The 19220-nt window shown below is 38.2% G+C and overlaps 1 protein-coding gene across 4 annotated transcripts in view; it reads left to right on the forward strand.

The window, feature by feature from the left end:
* KIF21B (kinesin family member 21B) overlaps positions 1 to 19220 on the forward strand; it is a 75159-nt gene that overhangs the window by 43722 nt on the left and 12217 nt on the right. For 2 of the 4 annotated variants that reach the window (XM_034414736.2, XM_087889569.1), the window contains exons 11-28: positions 311 to 532; positions 2052 to 2136; positions 3675 to 3789; positions 4709 to 4900; positions 6236 to 6435; positions 6892 to 6999; positions 8248 to 8316; positions 8932 to 9164; positions 9450 to 9597; positions 9862 to 10056; positions 10513 to 10614; positions 10988 to 11153; positions 11597 to 11657; positions 13291 to 13348; positions 13923 to 14128; positions 15439 to 15513; positions 15673 to 15786; positions 17164 to 17202. In XM_034414736.2, the coding sequence (XP_034270627.1) occupies positions 311 to 532; positions 2052 to 2136; positions 3675 to 3789; positions 4709 to 4900; positions 6236 to 6435; positions 6892 to 6999; positions 8248 to 8316; positions 8932 to 9164; positions 9450 to 9597; positions 9862 to 10056; positions 10513 to 10614; positions 10988 to 11153; positions 11597 to 11657; positions 13291 to 13348; positions 13923 to 14128; positions 15439 to 15513; positions 15673 to 15786; positions 17164 to 17202 (2388 nt within the window). The remainder of the gene's footprint in view (positions 1 to 310; positions 533 to 2051; positions 2137 to 3674; positions 3790 to 4708; positions 4901 to 6235; positions 6436 to 6891; positions 7000 to 8247; positions 8317 to 8931; positions 9165 to 9449; positions 9598 to 9861; positions 10057 to 10512; positions 10615 to 10987; positions 11154 to 11596; positions 11658 to 13290; positions 13349 to 13922; positions 14129 to 15438; positions 15514 to 15672; positions 15787 to 17163; positions 17203 to 19220) is intronic. The other 2 variants (XM_034414737.2, XM_087889570.1) reach the window with 1 other exon arrangement.

Raw genomic sequence — 19220 nt, forward strand, 5'->3', positions numbered from 1 at the left:
ATCTGAATAGGATGAACTTTTAAAATTTGCTTTATCCTTTTATTTTTGAGTTTTCTTCTATATAAATGGGTTTATGGAAGGGCATATTTTGGACCATATTTTGCTTATTGGATCCTGTTCTTGTAATATAGTCATCTTTTGAATTTAAAATATCAGGAAATTATATCATTAAAATAAGGTATTAATTGTATTGTTTCATTCTGTTTGGGCAAATAAATTATCCCTACCAGAGAACTTTAAAGAAGTTTGTATCTAATTAGGTGGCTGATGTGATTTTGTGTGTCTGTGTCTATGTGTGTCTCCTTTGTAGGACAAAACTCTTAGAGAGTGAAGCTATGAATGAATCACTACGCCGCAATCTGAACCGGGTTTCAACCAGGCTGCCCTATTCCCTGGGCTTATCACCAGGAATTGGATTGGGAGATTCACGTTCCCCTGCCACCTCGGTGGAAGCTGAAGCCACTGACGTTCTACAGTGGGCCAAGCAAGATGTTGAGAGGCTGAAGAAGGAGACAAAACTGCGAAGAAAAAGGTAGATCACATTTCCAATTTCATCAAGTGCCACACTCTTCATAACAGTGCCTAAGGATGGTTCATACCCTTTCTCTCTGTCCTTCCTCTGTACCAATTCTTGGGTCTCAGCAACCATTATTGAAGACTGCATCTACCCAGAGTCACCTATGTGAGTTGGGTGGCTATATAAATTTATTAAATAAATATGTAATCAGAGGTATGAGTGTGGTGGTGTAGTGGTTAAAGGGACTGGGATAGAGTTTATGAACTATAATTCCTCCTTGAGCATGACTAAACAGAGTAACTTTATGTCTGTCACTCTCAGCCCTAGAAATAAGACAACAGCAAACTACTTCAGAAAATCTTGCCAAGAAAGCTTTGCCAGGCAATTGCCAGAAGTTAAGACTAACTTGGGCATGGACATACAGACACACAAATCAGTGATGCAAAGAAAATTGCTTGAGATCCCTGCTTTGGGACTTATCTCAATTAGAGTGATAAAACGTAGGTGACTGGCAAGATTCCTTATTCTGGCTCCTGAATTGTGTATTTATAAGGGTTTAAGTTATCATTTGTTCCTCCTTAGTATATGAAAGTAGTGGCGGAAAAAAAGAAATCAAACAGAGTGTTTTGATACCACATTTTTTCTGTTTCTTGGATCCCTAGAGTAGCAATTTAAATGCTAATTTATTAATCAAATAGATTTGAATCTCTAATTAAAGCATTATAGGTTGTGTTTCAGCTGGCTGAAGAACTTTTTACTAAAGTTCAGTGTGTTCTGCAGCAAGAAATAAGCACCACTGTGCCCTATGACATCACTCCTGTGTAATTACACATACATTATACTCATATTGATATTTATAAATTAGGTTACCTTATAAATTAGGTATTGTGTATCTTGTCATTCTGCTTGTCTCTATGCTCATTCTTGTGATGAGCTTCTACTGTTATTGCTAGACTGGTATACATAGTGTAAAGATAGTAAATACGGTTGGGTTTGTCTTGCTGAGGATTTGTGAAGCAGTGGTGGGTTTTAATTAGTTTTACCACCGGTTCGCATCGTGCATGTGCTTTGCGCACAATCGCCACACGCATTGAGAATAAAACCAGCTGAGACATGGCAATCCCCTCTGCTGCACCTTACAGCTAACCAAAAACCAAACAAAATAAAGGTAGGTATAGCGCGGGGGGCAGGGGGGAAGGCCCAAATGACATTCAGAGTGAACCAGTTCGCTCTCCTATGCAGATTTCCACTACCGGTTCTCCCGAACCAGGGAGAACCAGTAGCAACCCACCACTATTGTAAAGGTATTGTCAAGTAAAGGGACTTGGCCAAGATCTATAGAAAGATTAATATTTAGGCTGACTGTCCTGTTGGTGTTTTTCATTATTGATATAAATGGAAGCAATGTTCTTTTGATAGTAATGATATCAACTCTGATGGTGGATCTTCTGCCTTTTAGACTGAAATCTTAGAACCAAAGAAATAGCCTAAAAACAAAACAAACGTTGACATAAATTTCACTTTTCTTTGACAGCCCAGAGAAAGAAGGGTTTAAAAAGCGGTTGAGGTTGCAGCAGGGAAACGAGGCAGATGAGAATGATGAGAATGAGGCAGAAGAGGTAAGAGGCTTTCCTTCTCACGTGTGTGTAACTTCTGTGGTCTTTTACTCACCCATCCATAGGGCTCCATTGACTGCAGAGGCTTGATAAAGAAGATAAGTGCACTTTCCCAAGAATAGAGTGCAAGTTCAGGTTGGACTGAAAGGGCTTCCAAGTCATTTTTTCCATTAAATTTAATCTCTGCTTTCAGAATCTCCTGATGTAAACAATTCACAGCTAATTCTTTAAGCTTAAGAATGCAATAGAATAGAATAGAATAGAATTCTTTATTGGCCAAGTGTGATTGGACACACAAGAAATTTGTCGTGGTGCATATGCTCTCAGTGTACATAAAAGAAAAGATATATTCATCAAGAATCATAAAGTACAACACCCTATGATAGTCATAGGGTACAAATAAGCAATCAGGAAACTATATCAGTATAAATCGTAAGGATACAAGCAACAAAATTACAGTCATACAATCATAAGTGGAAGGAGATGGGTGGTGGGAATGATGAGAAGATTAATAGTAGTGCAGACATAGTTTGACAGTGTTGAGGGAATTATTCATTTAGCAGAGTGATGGCATTCGGGAAAAAACTGTTCTTGTGTCTAGTTGTTCTGGTGTGCAGTGCTCTATAGCTTTGTTTTGAGGGTAGGTGTTGTCCAGGATGTGAGGGGTCTGTAAATATTTTCACAGCCCTCTTCTTGACTCATGCAGTATACAGGTCCTCAATGGAATATATCTTGTCTCATCTCCAAGAACTGGATGCTTTTTTTTTTAACGCCCATCGGCATGTGAAGTAGAGAAATCAGGCAGCAGTGTAAACTTAGATAGATACACAGCTAGAGCAAGGCCTGATCCAAAACTGATAAGGTCCTGTATAAAGCCCATTTGAAGGCATATACCGTGATGATAGGCCCAACCAAGAAGCAGGGGACTTGCTATCAATCAGTAGCTGATACAATATGAATTACAAAACAAAATAAGGAATTGTGAATTAAGAATTCTGTCCTCATTTAGCAAATCAAACAAAAGTTGATGGCTTTTAATATAATACAGTTTATCAAAACAATGAGTTACAGCTGAAATATCACAATTCTTAAAATAAGAATTAAAACAAAAAGTGAAAACAACTAGAACAAATGATTAAAATTAACATTTGAGTCAGCAGTTAAAAGCTCATACATAATAGGAATTTAAAAAAAACAAGCTGTACTAAATGAGTTCACAATCACTGTAGGCAAATCTCAGTAAGGTTGCAGGTACAAACAGAAAGAAGCTGCCTCTCAAAAAGCCTAGATCTAAACTAGTGGTGTCAAACTCAATTTCATTGAGAGCTGTATCAGGGCTGGATGGACAACACTGGGTGGGTGTGACCAACTGGGTGGGTGTGGCCAACTGAGTGGGTGGGTGTGACCAGCTTGACACCACTACCCAAACTGCTGGTATGTTTCAAGTCCAAATAGAAATTGGGAAGGATTAATATTTTGATATCTTGTAAGGAGTAATATTGCAACTCTTTTTTTTAATCATGATTTTCCTCATATTTAAGGAGGAAAGGGATGAAAGTGGCTGTGAGGAAGAAGGCGGCCAGGATGAAGAAGATGAAGAAGATTCAGGGAGTGAAGAAAGTCTGGTGGATTCTGATTCAGATGTCGAAGAAAAGGGTAAATATCATGCAGTAAATGTTGAAAGGTTTCATCGTGTGTAACGCCATCACTGTAATGATTAAAATACGAGAACCATCATATCAGAAGAGATTAAAAATTCAATTTTGTCCAGTAACTGTTTCCACATTGGCCAGTCACTGGGCCAATGAAAATCTCAGAAGTAAATACATTAATTTTTATAGCAAAATAATTTTCCCACTCATATTTCTCAACAACAAATAAATAAATGTTTCCTGATTCTAGGTGAATGCATAGCAGCATACTAGTTTCAGGTACATATGAGTCTTTTGTTAAGATTGATCAGTGCATAGGCCATATGCTGTCATTTTAAGTATTGTTGTAGTGTTTCCCAATTACTTTGGGAATGCATCATACAACCTTGGACATGTTAGTAGGATAATGGAAGCTGTTATCTAAGACATTGGGTGGAAAAGGCCATGTTCAATTTAATAAGAGGCCTTATGCATTCCTGTCTCAAAAGCTGTAGTGAATTGAGTTCTCACCATCTTCCAAATATAGTACAACTCTTGGTTTTTGAAGGCAGCACAAGGCAATAGCCAATTCCTTGGATGGCACTCCATTTTTCTGAAAAGAGTCACTTTTTAGAATAAGTTGGGTGGCATAATTTAAATAAATAAATGGGCAGCCCCACATGATTGAATTTTTTTAAAAAAATCATGAGAATTTCTCCAAACAAAACAGGTTCAAAATACCAGCAATTTTGCTCAAGACTAAATATGATTGATTGAGTGAGTGAATGTGTAAGTGATTGATTGATTAATTGATAGACAGGCAGATTTATATAAGATGCATATTGATGGAAAAAATATGACTTAATCAGAAGATTGCCTGGGGTGCAAGATCATAGCAGGTTGTATGGTAATATTTATTTATATTCTTTTTTTCAATTATTTAGCAGCAAATTTCCAAGCTGATCTGGCTGACTTGACCTGTGAGATTGAGATCAAACAGAAATTAATTGATGAACTGGAGAACAGCCAACGGCGCCTACAAACCTTGAAGCACCAATATGAGGAAAAGTTAATTTTGCTGCAGAACAAGATCCGTGACACTCAGCTGGAGAGAGACAGGGTGCTGCAGAATCTCAGTAAGGGTTTACTGGTTGGGAAAATTGGATTTTTACAAGTGGATCAGGATCTGCTTGCATTGTTCTGGTATTGAAAGGCTTTTTATCTGAATGCACAGTCAAAGCTATGATTTTAATGCACAAGAACTATCTGACTCTCAAACCTGAATTAGTAAGTAAATCTTTAATTAGATTTACACTTTATGTCAAACCATGATTTGTTTTAATTTGCAGTGGTGTGGTCTGTCCATAATCTTAACTCTGTAAATCGTTGCTGAGAAATCACAATAATTAGGTATACACAACATGCTAACTCATAATTTGCAACATGTGACTCAAAGCTTACTCTCAAAATGGTCAAATGTTGTGTAGTCAGATGAGTGATCACCAGAAAGATCAGCTTAAGTTGTATATGTGTATAAATCCCGTTTCCTTCAAAATATATGCTTTTTGTTTCCTATCTATTATTAGCTCCTAATGATAACATAGGGGATGCGGTGGTTCAGTGGCTAAGATGCTGAACTTGTCGATCAGAAAGGTCAGCAGTTCAGTGGTTTGAATCCCTAGCGCCGCATAATGGAGTGAGCTCCAGTTACTTGGCTTCTGCCAACCTAGCACTTTGAAAGCATGTAAAAATGCAAGTAGAAAACTAGGGACTACCTTGGTGGGAAGCATCCTGTGCCCCTTCAGCATTTTTAGTCATGCCAGCCACATGACCACAGAATTGTCATCAGACAGCACTGGCTCTTTGGCTTAGAAATGGAGATGAGCAACGACTAGCACGTATGTGTGAGGGGAACCTTTACCTTTACCTTAATGTTTGAAAACTGATCTATATATTCAGAAAAAAGTATTATAACTACTGCACTACTATACATTCCCAGGAATGTACCATTTCAGAATATGATGAAGGTTGCATAATTAAATGCTTTCCTCAAGTAAGGCTTGGGAGACAACCTCAATTCCTTGTATTAGCATGATAATTACTGCTTTAGTGATTTGGGAGAAAAAGTCAGTCATAACGTTGCTCTCTGAATAGGTAAGTTGCTGGGAAAGTTTGCATTCTTCCTGAACTCTGAATTCTGATTCCTATGATTTTGGGAGAATGTAGGATTTAATTTAGTTATGTAGTTATATACCTTTGTTATGTAAGAAGAGTGTCAGAAATGTAATGTATTTTAGGTATTCAAATATAGTTACAATAGGTTAGGTCTGTTTCAAAAATCTCCCTTGGTTTGTTTTAATTTGTATTATATTTCGATTCCGTTACTGCCTTCTCAGAAACTGCTCCAAGCACAGTGCCTTGATAGAGATTTATATGAGTTTTTTTGCTTTGTTTTGTTTTCCTCTTCTCAGGTAGTATGGAATGTTATACAGAAGAGAAGGCTAACAAAATTAAAGCAGATTATGAGAAACGTTTAAGGGAGATGAATCGTGACCTGCAGAAGTTGCAGGCTGCCCAGAAGGAGCACGCTCGCCTTCTCAAGAACCAGTCTCGATATGAGAGAGAGCTGAAGAAGCTGCAGGCAGAAGTAGCAGAGATGAAGAAAGCAAAGGTAATTCAGTTGTGCCTTTGTGTGTGTGAGAGAGAGAGAGTCTGTTTGTGTGTTTTCCTCATGACTATACTGGACATAGGCCACAGTCAAAGAGTGTAAGGAGGAACATTTGTTGAACAATATAAATGGCAAAACATGATCTTTCTGTCTCTTTTTTTAATCCATGCTTTTATAGGGAGAATCTTGTACCATTTTTATTTTCTGAAAGGCTCAGTGAGGTTCAATCAGGCCAAAAGTTAGCAACTTATTATCAGCTGTGTTTATCTTGTTATTCCAGCAGACATTTGTATTAGGGTCATCTCTATAAAACCACATCCTTGCATTAAGAATATCTTGGCCCTATACTGATACCAATTCAAACTATTTGTATTCTCTTGTTAGTTAAATTTGCTGTTTGGCAAGACTGTCTTCTTCATTATCAGTATTATTGAGTTGAGGTATGACTGTTACTTACAGGTAGCACTGATGAAACAAATGCGTGAAGAGCAACAAAGACGGCGAATGGTGGAGACCAAGAGGAACCGTGAGATTGCCCAGTTGAAGAAAGAGCAACGTAGGCAAGAGGTGAACAAGAAATTTTTTTCACCTATTCGCCAACGTTTCCAACTTTGGGTCCTTTTTCGGTACTTTGGCCAAAGATGTAGTATGGGGTGGAAGAGAGAGAGGAGGATGAGTTGAAAGGGAAGTTCTGATTTGATGTCTGTCTGAATTAATTACACCTTGCAACTTTGACCATGCTACATCGATGTGGATATTGGAGATATAGCCAGAAAATCCATAAATATTGGAGGCTTGTATAGAATTAACATAGTGCTTTTTCTCCTCCTTTATACATTCCATAAGTGGTTTAAGTTGTGTGCATATATAATGCTTTGCTTTCACAATATATCAGTAAATTATTCCATAAAAATATATCTTTACACTATATGTAGTTATTCAAGAAAGGGGCCATTGTAGAAGATGAAGCCTAAACAAATTATGATTATATTTTAACCTTATGAGATGTATAATTTTATATTACATATATCACAATTAACACAAGATACAATAGAACAATAGAGGTGTAAACTTAAAAATATACAATATTATAAACTAAAATATTGGTTTAACATCCAATATGGAATTTATCTAATGAGAATCCTGAACTTTTGATTTTGGTACTTTCTGCTGAAGGACCCGATATAATCGACAATGTAACATTTTAAGCATGTTTAAATATTTTAACCACTTTTAAAAATGAAAAAGAAAGAAAATAAAGCAATTCCAAATACTCCATTTAAAAAATCCATACTGTCTTGGATAGCTTTCCCCTCTCCAGATGGTCTACCATAGGACAGCTGAATAAGAGCAGGGAGTTAAACTTCAGGGATTTATTTATTTATTTATTTATTTATTTGAGCTGGGGTTTCAATTAGAGGAACTCTTGACAGCCTTAGAAAATAATTGCTAGAAGAGGAACTGATATTCCCAATAGTGCTACAAGAGTAAGATTAGATCTTAAGGAAAAAATGCAATGAAAGTCTGAAACCAGAGTTTTCCCATCTTATATAATCCACAGTTTCTGCAGACTGTATACAAATTTTATCTATTAACTCTTGATCAATAATCATCATGTTACTTTCCATCCATAAATCCCATCGGACTGCAACAGGAAGCATTTGGACACTCCCTGACAAACTGACATATATATTAAGCCTCAAGATATTATTAAGAGCTTTATCAGAGCAATCAGTGTAGCATCGTAAGGAAAGTTTATTTCATGGATGTTCCATTGTAGGATGTTGTCAATATTTTTTCCCATTGTTCCTGCAGTATCAGATCCGAACTCTGGAATCTCAGAAGCGACAGCAGGAGATCGTCTTGCGCAGGAAAACCCAAGAGGTGAGGTGCAGGCTTAGGGTGCACAAGGATAGCAAGTGTTAAGTCTCTGCTTTTTTTAAAAAAAAAAAAGTCTTTGCCAGTCTGCAACTTTGGAAATGTCATGTGGGTTTCTTGAGTGTGATTTGTTGGACCAATCACACATAGCCATTGAAACTGAAATCTCAGATAACGAACCAAGAAAAATGCCTCTTGTGCTTATGAATCACAGGAGCTCTGCATAGAGTGGGAGAGGGAGACCCCAAATGTATCTTTTGAGCATGTAAATGTATTAAACAGAATTATATTTTTTGTTTATCCAGAAAAATCTATAATTTCTTACCAAGAGACTGAGCACATCACTTGATTAGTGAAGTTGCTAAATTTGGTCTTAGCTTAGATCATTTGAGTTTGATTATAGATAATGTCTGGCATTTTGTATTATTTTGCCATGTATCTCAAAAACCTTGTTACTTGGGAGAAAATTCTTCCCCAAATTTAGCTGCCTTTGCCTTTGCAGTTTGGGGATGTTATTGGAGATAACTGGAATCACTTTTGATTCTTCCCCTGAAACTGATGCCTGAACCTATTTTCATATTTCTATTTGTCAGGACTCTTCTTTTTCTTCTGGTTTTCTAGGTCTCTGCTTTGCGTCGTCTAGCCAAACCTATGACTGATAGGGTTGCTGGGAGGATTAACCAGAAACAAACCATGGGAGAACCCGGTGCTGAAGTCTCCACCAGCACTACCACCTCCTTAGAGTCAGAATCTGGTTCTCGTTCTGTCTCTAGCATTGTACGCCAATGGAATAGAAAAACCAATGCTTTGCTGGGAGATTCTCCTTCCTCCTCAAATGGAACTCGGACAATCAGGTCAGATACCATGTTAATTCTTTGGTTATATTTCAAGCTATTCAAGGGATCTGTCAGAGAGTACATGTGTGTGTATTATATGTGGGTATCTGTGAACATATTGATACCTTTCAACTCCAAGGTTGCCTCCTGGAGCTTTGGCTTTTCCTGATAGCTTCCTTCTTGGTAGAATTCAGAATGGTTTCCTACCCTCTGCTTCAGAACTACTTGGAGTAGTATGGCTAAGAATTTAACATAATGGTAGGATTGTGCTGCTCATCTCTTGCTTGTGATCTCCCTCTATAGGAAAAGATTCCCAAAGAAAGGTGCAAATCAGACTTTTAGTAAGGCAGCCCGCCTGAAGTGGCAGTCACTGGAACGCCGTGTCTTTGATATTGTCATGCAAAGAATGACTGTCATCAATCTGGAATCAGATATGGAGCGTCTTATCAAGGTGACAAGGGGGGTGGATCATAAGAGTAGATGTCTTCATTGGGATAGAAGGCAAGGCTTGGGGGCAGAGTTTGTTGCAGAGCAATGGCCTAGCACAGGGGTCTCCAACCTTGACAACTTTAAGACTTGTGGACTTCAACTCCCAGAATTCCTTTGCTTTGCTGGCTGAGGAATTCTGGGAGTTGAAGTCCACAGGTCTTAAAGTTGCCAAGGTTGGAGACCCCTGGCCTAGCAGAATGACTCAATTCTTCCCTTTTGTTTCCAGAAACGTGAGGAGTTGTCACTGATGCAGGAAGGACTACTAGGAAAGAGGGGGAAACTACAGGCTGAGAACCCAGAAGAACAGAAGGGATTGCAGGAATTGAATGAGGAGATTGAAGTGTTGGCTGCCAATCTTGACTACATAAATGACGGTATTTCTGACTGCCAGGCCACCATTATGCAGATTGAAGAGACCAAGGTGTGTCCCATTTCCATCTGAGGCAAGGGATTTGGGAGGGGGGATTCCATAGTTTATATATGAGCCAGAGATTAATTGAGGCTGATAGCTGGACTCCTTGCTCTTAGGAACAGTAGAGACTAAGGAGTTACTGTGTTTTATAATCCTTATGAGATCCCTGAGAGAACTGGAAAAGTCCTAGAATTTTTCTCTTTCAGTCTGGAATTACATCTAATTACAAATTACATAATAATTTGTTATTTACATTAAGGCATTAGTACTCTAGAAAAACTCTTGTAGAAAAAACAGGGAGAAGGCTCTAGTAGTGATAAATGAATAATTGAAATTAGCTACTCATGCACAACTCTACTGATAGGATATCAAGGCTAGTAAAACCAATATTTGGACAGTGAAACAATGTTCTATCCCCAGACTTTCTCATTCTATTTCTTCTCCCTTTGGGTCTCTTCTTACTAGGAAGAATTGGATTCTACAGATACCTCTGTGGTGATCAGCTCCTGCTCTTTGGCTGAAGCACGACTTTTATTGGACAATTTTCTCAAAGCATCCATAGACAAGGTAAGTCAAGGCTAGGAATGCCTGCTAGCAATTGATAGGTGTAGCTAATCCAGTAGCAAATGTAATTGGTTACAATATTAATCTGAACCTATCTATGGAACTCTTGGAGAAATGCATTTAGAATGGAGTAAGATTTTTAATATCATGAAATATATTTGCAGTGAAACTCTTTTTAGTCCTTTTGCAATATCCAAACACTTTACTAAGAAGTAGAATAAAGCTCTGACTGAATATTATGATTACAGTCTTCTGGTTTTGTCTCAGAATTCAATGCAAGGCACAGAATCCCATTGGATATAGCCTTCTTTATGGCTGAGAATAGAGCTTGTGGAGAGATCAAGTTCTTACCTAATTTTCCAATCTCTGAAAATAGAGCCTGCAGGTAGCCCAGAAGGAAGCTCAGATCCGCTTACTGGAGGGACGTCTCAGACAAACAGATGTGACTGGCTCCTCTCAGAACCATCATATTCTGGATGCCCTACGAGAAAAAGCAGAATCCCACCCTGAATTGCAGGCACTCATTCATAATGTGCAGCAAGGTCTGTTTTGTTATTCACCTATCTGCAGTGCTCTTCTATAGCAACACTCCTATAAAATTTTCTTGCTGTGTGACAGAAGGACTAGTTTGAGGACAATCACTGCATAACAAAGACTTCAAATAGCCAGGCTGCTATGTGATGAGTACAACCATGAACTTAACATTTAAACTTACCTCTGAATTAGTCAGTTCATGTGGCAAAGCTCTTTTCTAATTTGAAAGTGTGTTTGTTCTGGGTTTATTCTTGTGGTCCTTCTGCTTCTGTAAATTGGAGATTAGTCTTCTTTTGCCAAGCTGCCCACTTTAAAAAATTAAGACCAACCTTCTTGTGTCCTTTGGATATACTCTAGAGACATTTTCCTAGATAAATTTCTGATACAGAAGCAGTGTTAATGTCTGTGTGCTGACAAATGTGATCCAAATGTTGGTTTCTTTTCTGCATAGAAAATGGCTATGCCAGCACTGATGAGGAAGTCTCAGAATTCAGTTTGGCTTCAGAGGGAAGGTGAGTATCCTCAGAGAAAGCGAGAGGTGTGAATGTGTTTAAAAAATGGGAGAAATGGAAATGATTTTTGTTCTTCTGGGAAGCATACCAAAAGGCTGCTAAGGTAGTCTGGATTAAGGAGTGGGTTACACTGCAAAACAGGAGAATCCTGACCTTAGAGGGTCATGATCTACAAGAAGGATGGCATGCTTATCTGTGGGACCCAAGGAACAAGAAAAAATCTTATTTCCATAAGCATAAAATTAGGGAGACGCTCATACAAACGTGGGAGGAAATTAGGCAGAGGTTCTATATTAAAGTTCCAAACTGGCTTTCTATTGTGGAGGCGCTGGTCGCTCCAAACAGAAGAGACATTTATAAATTTGGCACATATAAAGAGATACTAGACGAGAGAGGGAATCTAAAATCTTTGGATATATTGAGAGACCAAGGCTTCAATCTAGATTGGTGGAATTATCTTCAGATAAATTCAAGGTACCAGAAGGATAGAGATCAATACGGTATAGAAGTAAAATACAGAAATTTAGATAAAATTATGTTGGGGGTGGAAAAGAAAATGTTAGCAAAAATATATAATCTGCTATTAGACAAGGACAGGGCTGAGGATATAGCCAAAAACCAGCTAAGCATTTGGGAAAAGAACTTTGGATACACCATAAAGTTTAACGATTGGGAGGAGGCCTGGAATAGAAACTATAAAATTACTAAATCAGCAACATATAGGGAAAATCATTATAAGATGCTACACAGGTGGCACCTAGCGCCAGCTAGATTAGCGAAAATGTTTCCTAACGCTTCAGCCACTTGTTGGAAGTGTGGTAAGGATGTCGGCACCTTCTATCATATGTGGTGGACCTGCCCAGAGACAAAAAGGTTTTGGTCTAGAACTCGAAACTGGATACGGGAAATAACTGGAGAGGAATTAGCCTTATCCCCAGAAATATTTTTATTGGGTATAATTAGAGATGGTCTCACCAAAGACAAAATTCAACTCATAACTCATATAATAACAGCGGCCAGATTAGCCTATGCGAAATTTTGGAAGGATAAAACTATACCACCAGAGGGAATATTAACAAACAAAATCCTAGAGTGTGCAGAAATGTCTAAATTAATGAGTGAGTTAAATAACGACGAGAAATCAAAACATCTCGAAGTATGGGGAAAGTGGTATGAATGGTTAAGCAACAGGATAAAAGCATGATGTCAGGATACGGTTATCTTTAGTAATGTAAGATCGAACTACATCTGATGTATAACGTGGAAACACATTAAGGAAGTTAAGTTGAAGTATATCTGATGTATATTTTGTAAATATGTATAAACACTACACCTCCGAAAGATCTAATGATTTGTTATATTTTATAAAGGAAAAAACTAATAAAGTATATATTTTAAAAAAAAAGGAAATGATTTTTGTTGATCAGTGAACCAGTTCACAGACATCAAGGAATCCCTATGCTCTATTTTTTATATAAAACAATCCAATTCATCATGGAGTGCTTGTGACAGGAATAAATCAGAGTCTGAGTATTGCACTTAGGGGAATCTCTTCAGGGTTGGTCTCACTTGGATTCTGTATAGGTTCCTATAAAAATTACATTTACCAAAAATCTCCTTCTGTGTCTTGCAGCTTTTCCCAATCTTTCTTCATGAAAGGTTCTGCTAGTCAGGATGACTTCAAGTGCAGGGTAAGTTGAAAGCTGCATTTGGTCAGTATGGCTATAGGTGTTTTGTGTCTTTGTAAACATCTGACTGCTCTTCAGTTAAACAGTGAGAGTAGTTTGCACGAGGTATTAGAATGTAACTGTCCCACCAAGCATTCAAGGCCTAATAGCCAGGTATATGCTTTCTTTTTTAATTAGAAATTAATTGATAAGCATACTGTTCATTTATGTTTAGTTGATGGATTTTTTTGTGTTTTGAAATTTTACTGCTTTTTAATTATGAACCACTCAGAGTCATTAAACTGGGATGGTAAATAATTCATAACTAGTACTAAATATTCATCCTTATCTATTTGTATGTCCCTTTCCTTTATTGTCTTTAGACCAACATTTCTTCAGCGATTTCATGACTCTTGAGACTTATTGCATCCTAAAATTTAGGATGATCACTACAGATATCTCTTACCTGAATTCAAATCTAAATCTTGTGCTACATTTTACCAACCAATAAGGATAGTTAAATTCAGCCAGGGAATAATGCCTGAGTAGCTGATTAATGCTCCTTTTCTGACTTGATTCTTTTGGGACTTTGTTTTAGGGAGAGCCTAAACTGTCTGGTCAGATGAAAGCTGTATCTGCAGAGTGCCTAGGGCCCACATTGGACATCTCAACTAAGAACATCACTAAGTCATTAGCATCTCTCATGGAAATCAAAGAGGACAGTGTTGGATTCTCTATCCATGATCCTTATTATAAGGAGAAAGTCTCCCGTACCATCAGCCTGCCTATCCGAGGGAGCACATTGTAAGTCCTGGTTATAGCAATAGTAATAGTACTTAGACTTATATACCACTTTGTAATGCTTTACAGTCCTCTCTAAGCGGTTTACAGAGTCAGCATAGTGCCCACAACAATCTGGGACCTCATTTTAACAACCCCAGGAGGATGGAAAGCTGAGTCAACCTTGAGCTGGTCAGACTCAAACTCCTGGCAGTGGAATGCCAGAGTCTGAAATACTGCATTCTAACCACTGCACCACCATGGCTCTTACAGAGGCAATGACCTCTGAGTAAATTCTCTTGCATGTTGAGAAGTAGAGATTCTACTGGCTTGAAAATTTGGAGCCCAGTGTTATTTTGTGTAAACCAATATATGATTCATCCTTTTAGCAACCCAAAATTTGGTTTTTCTTGATGATAATAGTTAGTGAGCCAGAGAAATAATCAAGCAAGGAGAAAACAACAATCTGTATATTGAGTTCAGGCCAGAATCAGCTTTTTACAGCAAACTTTACAGAAATTTTAACAATAGCATAGAAGTCTTCAATTCATTAGGATTCCATCATTTTTATGAAATCATCTCAAAACTCTTTTCATAATCTTCAGTCAGCTAGCAGCTTTACCTGATACTGGTTCAAAATATACAGTGCTCTAATGAGAAAGTAGGAGCTTTGCTTTGGCTTTGATTACAAAAAGGTGCTTCAGAGAGCATCTCACAATCTCTATCTGCAAGTCTTCAAAGCAGCCACAGTTTTACTTTCAAGTAGCAATCACAGGATGTTGGGAAAAGGTGCAGCTGCTTTAAAAGTGTTGCAGACAGATGTTCCTATCCCTATGCTCTGTTCATGTCCCTATGCTCTGAAACCCCACTTTAGAGTCAAAACGTAAGCATTGTGCAGTCTGAGCAGGAACCATTTCCTGCAGGATGTGGCTGCTGAACATTTAGAAAATTTAGTTTATACAAATGACGTAACTTATATTCGTCTCCATCAATTATGAATTGGCAAGGATAAGTATAGGTACTAAAATAAATATAAATGTTTCTGCACATATGAAGGATATTGCAAACATGAAAGGTACTGGAAACTGAATTAATATTCCCAGTCTATTTCAGTTTCTTGACATTTGTTTTTGCAGTGTTTTAAGAGATCATATATTCCCATGTGCTCCCTCATCAAAATCTTTGCATCTGCAAGAAGATTATATACATCCTATCTATCCTCCCTGACACTAGGAATGTTTTGAAGCAAATGATTCCCCAGGCATTTAGCACTTCATTCATTCCAATAAGAGAATTTTGCAAAGAATATTTTCTGTCGTTTTTTTCCTCTCTAGCCCTCGACAGTCCCGAGTCACAGACACTTCACCCCTTACAAGGAGGAAGTCATATGACAGGGGCCAGTCTATCAGGTAAGTGCATAAGAAGGGGCCCCTCAATATATTTTGTTTTCCTTGTCATCCAGTTGACTTGCTTGGTGGAACAGGATCTGAGAGTGGTGAGAGATGATTTGCAAGGAGCAAACCAGCCTCCAATCAGAGTAAATCATCGCATCTTTCTTTCTTGCCTAGAAATCCAGATGTTGGATTCACTCCTCCCTCATCCCCTCCCAGCAGACCACGCAATGACCGCAATGTCTTCTCTCGGCTCACTAGCAACCAGAGCCAGGGCTCTGCATTAGACAAGTAAGATTAACTATGAGATTTGGAGGAGGTTCATTTCCCAAGGATAAAGAGAAGAATTTATGGTTATAGCTGCTGGCTCTAAAAAAAAGTTTCTCCTAATTTTCCATTTTACCCAATACTGGGTTTTGGTTTTGAGTTGTTGTTTTGGTTTGTTGGTTTTTTTTTTTTTGTTTTTTTTTGGGGGGGGGGGCTGGAGATGTGTTGTCCCATTTGCACTGGAGTTAGCTCTCTGCTTCAGCAATGAGGACATTTAGCAGCAACCAGACAAGATTTCCCTGGAACTTCCCCAAATATGTAAGAAACCTAAATAACAGTTATACCATTTCCCCATCCAGGACCAGCAACTAATTTTATACATTCCATGATGTCTCCATTGCTAAATGATTGCTGCCTCTCTTCAGTGTATTTAGATGGTTGCTAGGAAGCATGAAATCTCTTTCCAATCGTGTCTGCAGCCTCCCACAGCCAGGAGTCTCATTTTCAAAACTCTGCACATGAATGTTGAGAGGATGCAAGTTTATTTTTTCAAGATAGGTTTGAGTTGCACGCATCTTCCAAATAGCTGTTAATTTGCTCTATTAATGAGACAAGAGTTGCATATGCTTTCTGCTTTCCAAATACCAGCCTGTGTACTCTTGAGATCAGGATATGAGAGAGGGGAATTGTAGCATCGAAAAACTGGTGATGTTCCATTTAGTGCTTTAAGCTAATTTGTCCAGTATAGATCAACTTCAGTCTATGTGGCTATTGAAGTTTCAAATAAAAATAAAAGCAATACAAGAAACATAACTGACAGCCATTTGTAGAGGGAATTTGACACCACAGTGATCATATCCTCATGAGGAAGTATTGTGGAAGTCATAATAGACTTTGCTGACAGGTTGACCACTAGGTGTTACCCACCAATCTTGATAGATTGCATTGTATGTGTGGTGTCTTTCTCCTCAGAAGGGCCACATATGTGCAATAGTTTTAACACAGGGGTCCCCAAACTTGACAGCTTTAAGACTTGTGGACCAGCTATGCTGGCTGGAGAATTCTGGGAGTTGAAATCCACAAGTCTTAAAGCTGCCAAGTTTGAAGGTCTCTGGTTTAACATCATTAGAGTTTTCATTTCCTTTTTCCTAAAGCAAGTTCCAAGACTTTGTGTATAATATCAAGGGTTTAGCGAGTGAGAAAATATCTATTCAAACTGCAGGTGGTTTCTGCTCATGTTCCTTCTGCTCCTGAGCCCTTTCTGTCTGCAGCCTGCTATCTTTTTTATCTGCCCTGCTAGCTTGGATGCAATAACAAACTTTCCCCCTTCTGACTTTATGCTGCTGCTTTTCTTTCTCCTGGTTTTAATTACCCATAATCCTGCTAATTTTCTATCCCTAGGTCTGATGACAGTGATTCCTCTATCTCGGAGGTGTTGAGGTATAAAACTTACTGTTTATTATATAACTCCTGTGGCCTCTTTCTTCCCCTCCCGTTCTATTTTCTCTTCCTGCATTTAAAACCTGCATGTCACCAGACTCTGATGTAGTATTTCTTACCTTCCTCCGTTTCTACTTTCTGACTGCTAAATATACCTTCAGCTGACTAAAGAATGTTTCAGGCCCATTTCCTGTGACTTGGAATACACAGGTAGTCCTTGACTTATGACGACAATTGAGCCCAAAATTTCTGTGGCTAAGTGAGACTTTGTTAAGGGAGTGTTGCCCCATTTTATGACCTTTCTTGCCACAGTTGTTAAGTGAATCACTGCAGGTGTTAGGTTAGTAACACGGTTGTTAAATGAATCTGGCTTCCCCATTGACTTTGCTTATCAGAAGGTTGCACAAGGTGTTTACAGGACCCTGGGACATATGAGTCAGTTGCCAACCGTCTGAATTTTGATCATAGGGCCATCAGGAAGCTTCAGTGGTCACATGTGTGAAAAACGGTCCTAAATTACTTTTTTCAGTGCCGTTGTAACTTCGAACAGTCACTAAATGAATTGTTGTAAGTCGAGGACTACCTGTAACATGATTTCTTGCAAATTGTCCTTCTTATATGTGTTGAAAATCACCAGCCAGTAGTGGGTTAAAATTCCATTCTGTCTGGAAGTCCTAGTTAAAACATCAGCACGTGTCTGAAGCTTTCAGTCTTTTTTTGCCCCAAAAGCCTTTTTGTTCTGCTGAGTTGACAGGCTCTCCCTCTATTGTTGAATCAGCTGACAATATCCATATAAAAGTTGCTCTCTCTCCTATGTTGATCCTTATCCAACCTCCGTTTGTTTCTGTTCTGCAGAACAGAAATCACTGCGGTCACCAAACTTCCCTCCAAAACAATGGGTAACAAACTCCATAGCATTTTGGGTGAAAGACTGGAAGTTTCAAATATCCTTTCTAAGAATACGCTTTCTGGCCTTTTCTCCTGCCTTAGTAACTATTGCTGCTTCCACCTACTTCCACAAGATACTTCATTTGGAATCCTCTCATTAACCCAAGCCTAGATAGGGCTTGGGAACATTTACTACCTTTATGGCATATTGGGGGGAAAATGAAAAGATTTCTATATTAAAACCTCTAGGCCTTGTAGCGTAGAGGTGTATGACTAGAGCAGAGGTCTTCAAACTTGGCAGGACGACTATGCTGGCTGGAGAATTCTGGGAGTTGAAGTCCACAAGTCTTAAAGCTGCCAAGTTTGAAGACCTCTGGATTAGAGATTTCAACTATTCCAGTCCCCTTTTGGAAGAGAAACTGTTTTAAAAAGAGAGAAAATGTAAAAATCACTTGTCAATTTTAAAATATTAGATTGTAAACATTTCATGTTATAGGAGACAGATTATTCAGCTGCCCAAATTTACAATATATAGTAGCTGATAAACTAGTTAAATGGAAAAATCCAAAAGACCACTAGATGGCAATGGTCTGCTACAAATGGTGTGAGCTCTTTTATAAAATGGGAGATGCTGCAATTTAATAATACAGATTAGAGTAAGTTTCTAAATAAATGTTAGTATCTCTCAGCCTAGTCTGAATTATGCATGAACAATTGGATTCAATTCCTTATAGTTGTCTAGAAAAATGAAATATTTCTAGCTATACTATTTTTCCTATTCCTATAGGGAATAGTTATCCTTGTCAGCAAGCGCTCCTTTTGCCCCCTTACTTGGAAATTTCCTTTTGCTAAAAATTCCACTTTTGTCAAAAAATTGAGAAGAACAATTATATGTTTCTGCTTTTCTCCACACAGCTTCTGGCTCTGCCTTCCCCAAGTTCTACCCCTACTTTTTAAAAGAACAAAGCTTTTTCCTCTCCAGGAGATTGTTGTTGAGTCTTATTTTTCTCTGCCCATGTGATACATGCCTTCCTACTTGCCAAAGGAAATCTCTCTATCTTCAAACTGTTGATTGAAACTTAAGTGGTAGTTTCTAGCCTGTACATTCACTAAAAATATAAGATTTTGTA

This window comes from Pantherophis guttatus, chromosome 3 (assembly GCF_059756535.1).
Source record: "Pantherophis guttatus breed Tessera chromosome 3, ASM5975653v1, whole genome shotgun sequence".
In the NCBI taxonomy this organism is placed as follows: domain Eukaryota; kingdom Metazoa; phylum Chordata; class Lepidosauria; order Squamata; family Colubridae; genus Pantherophis; species Pantherophis guttatus.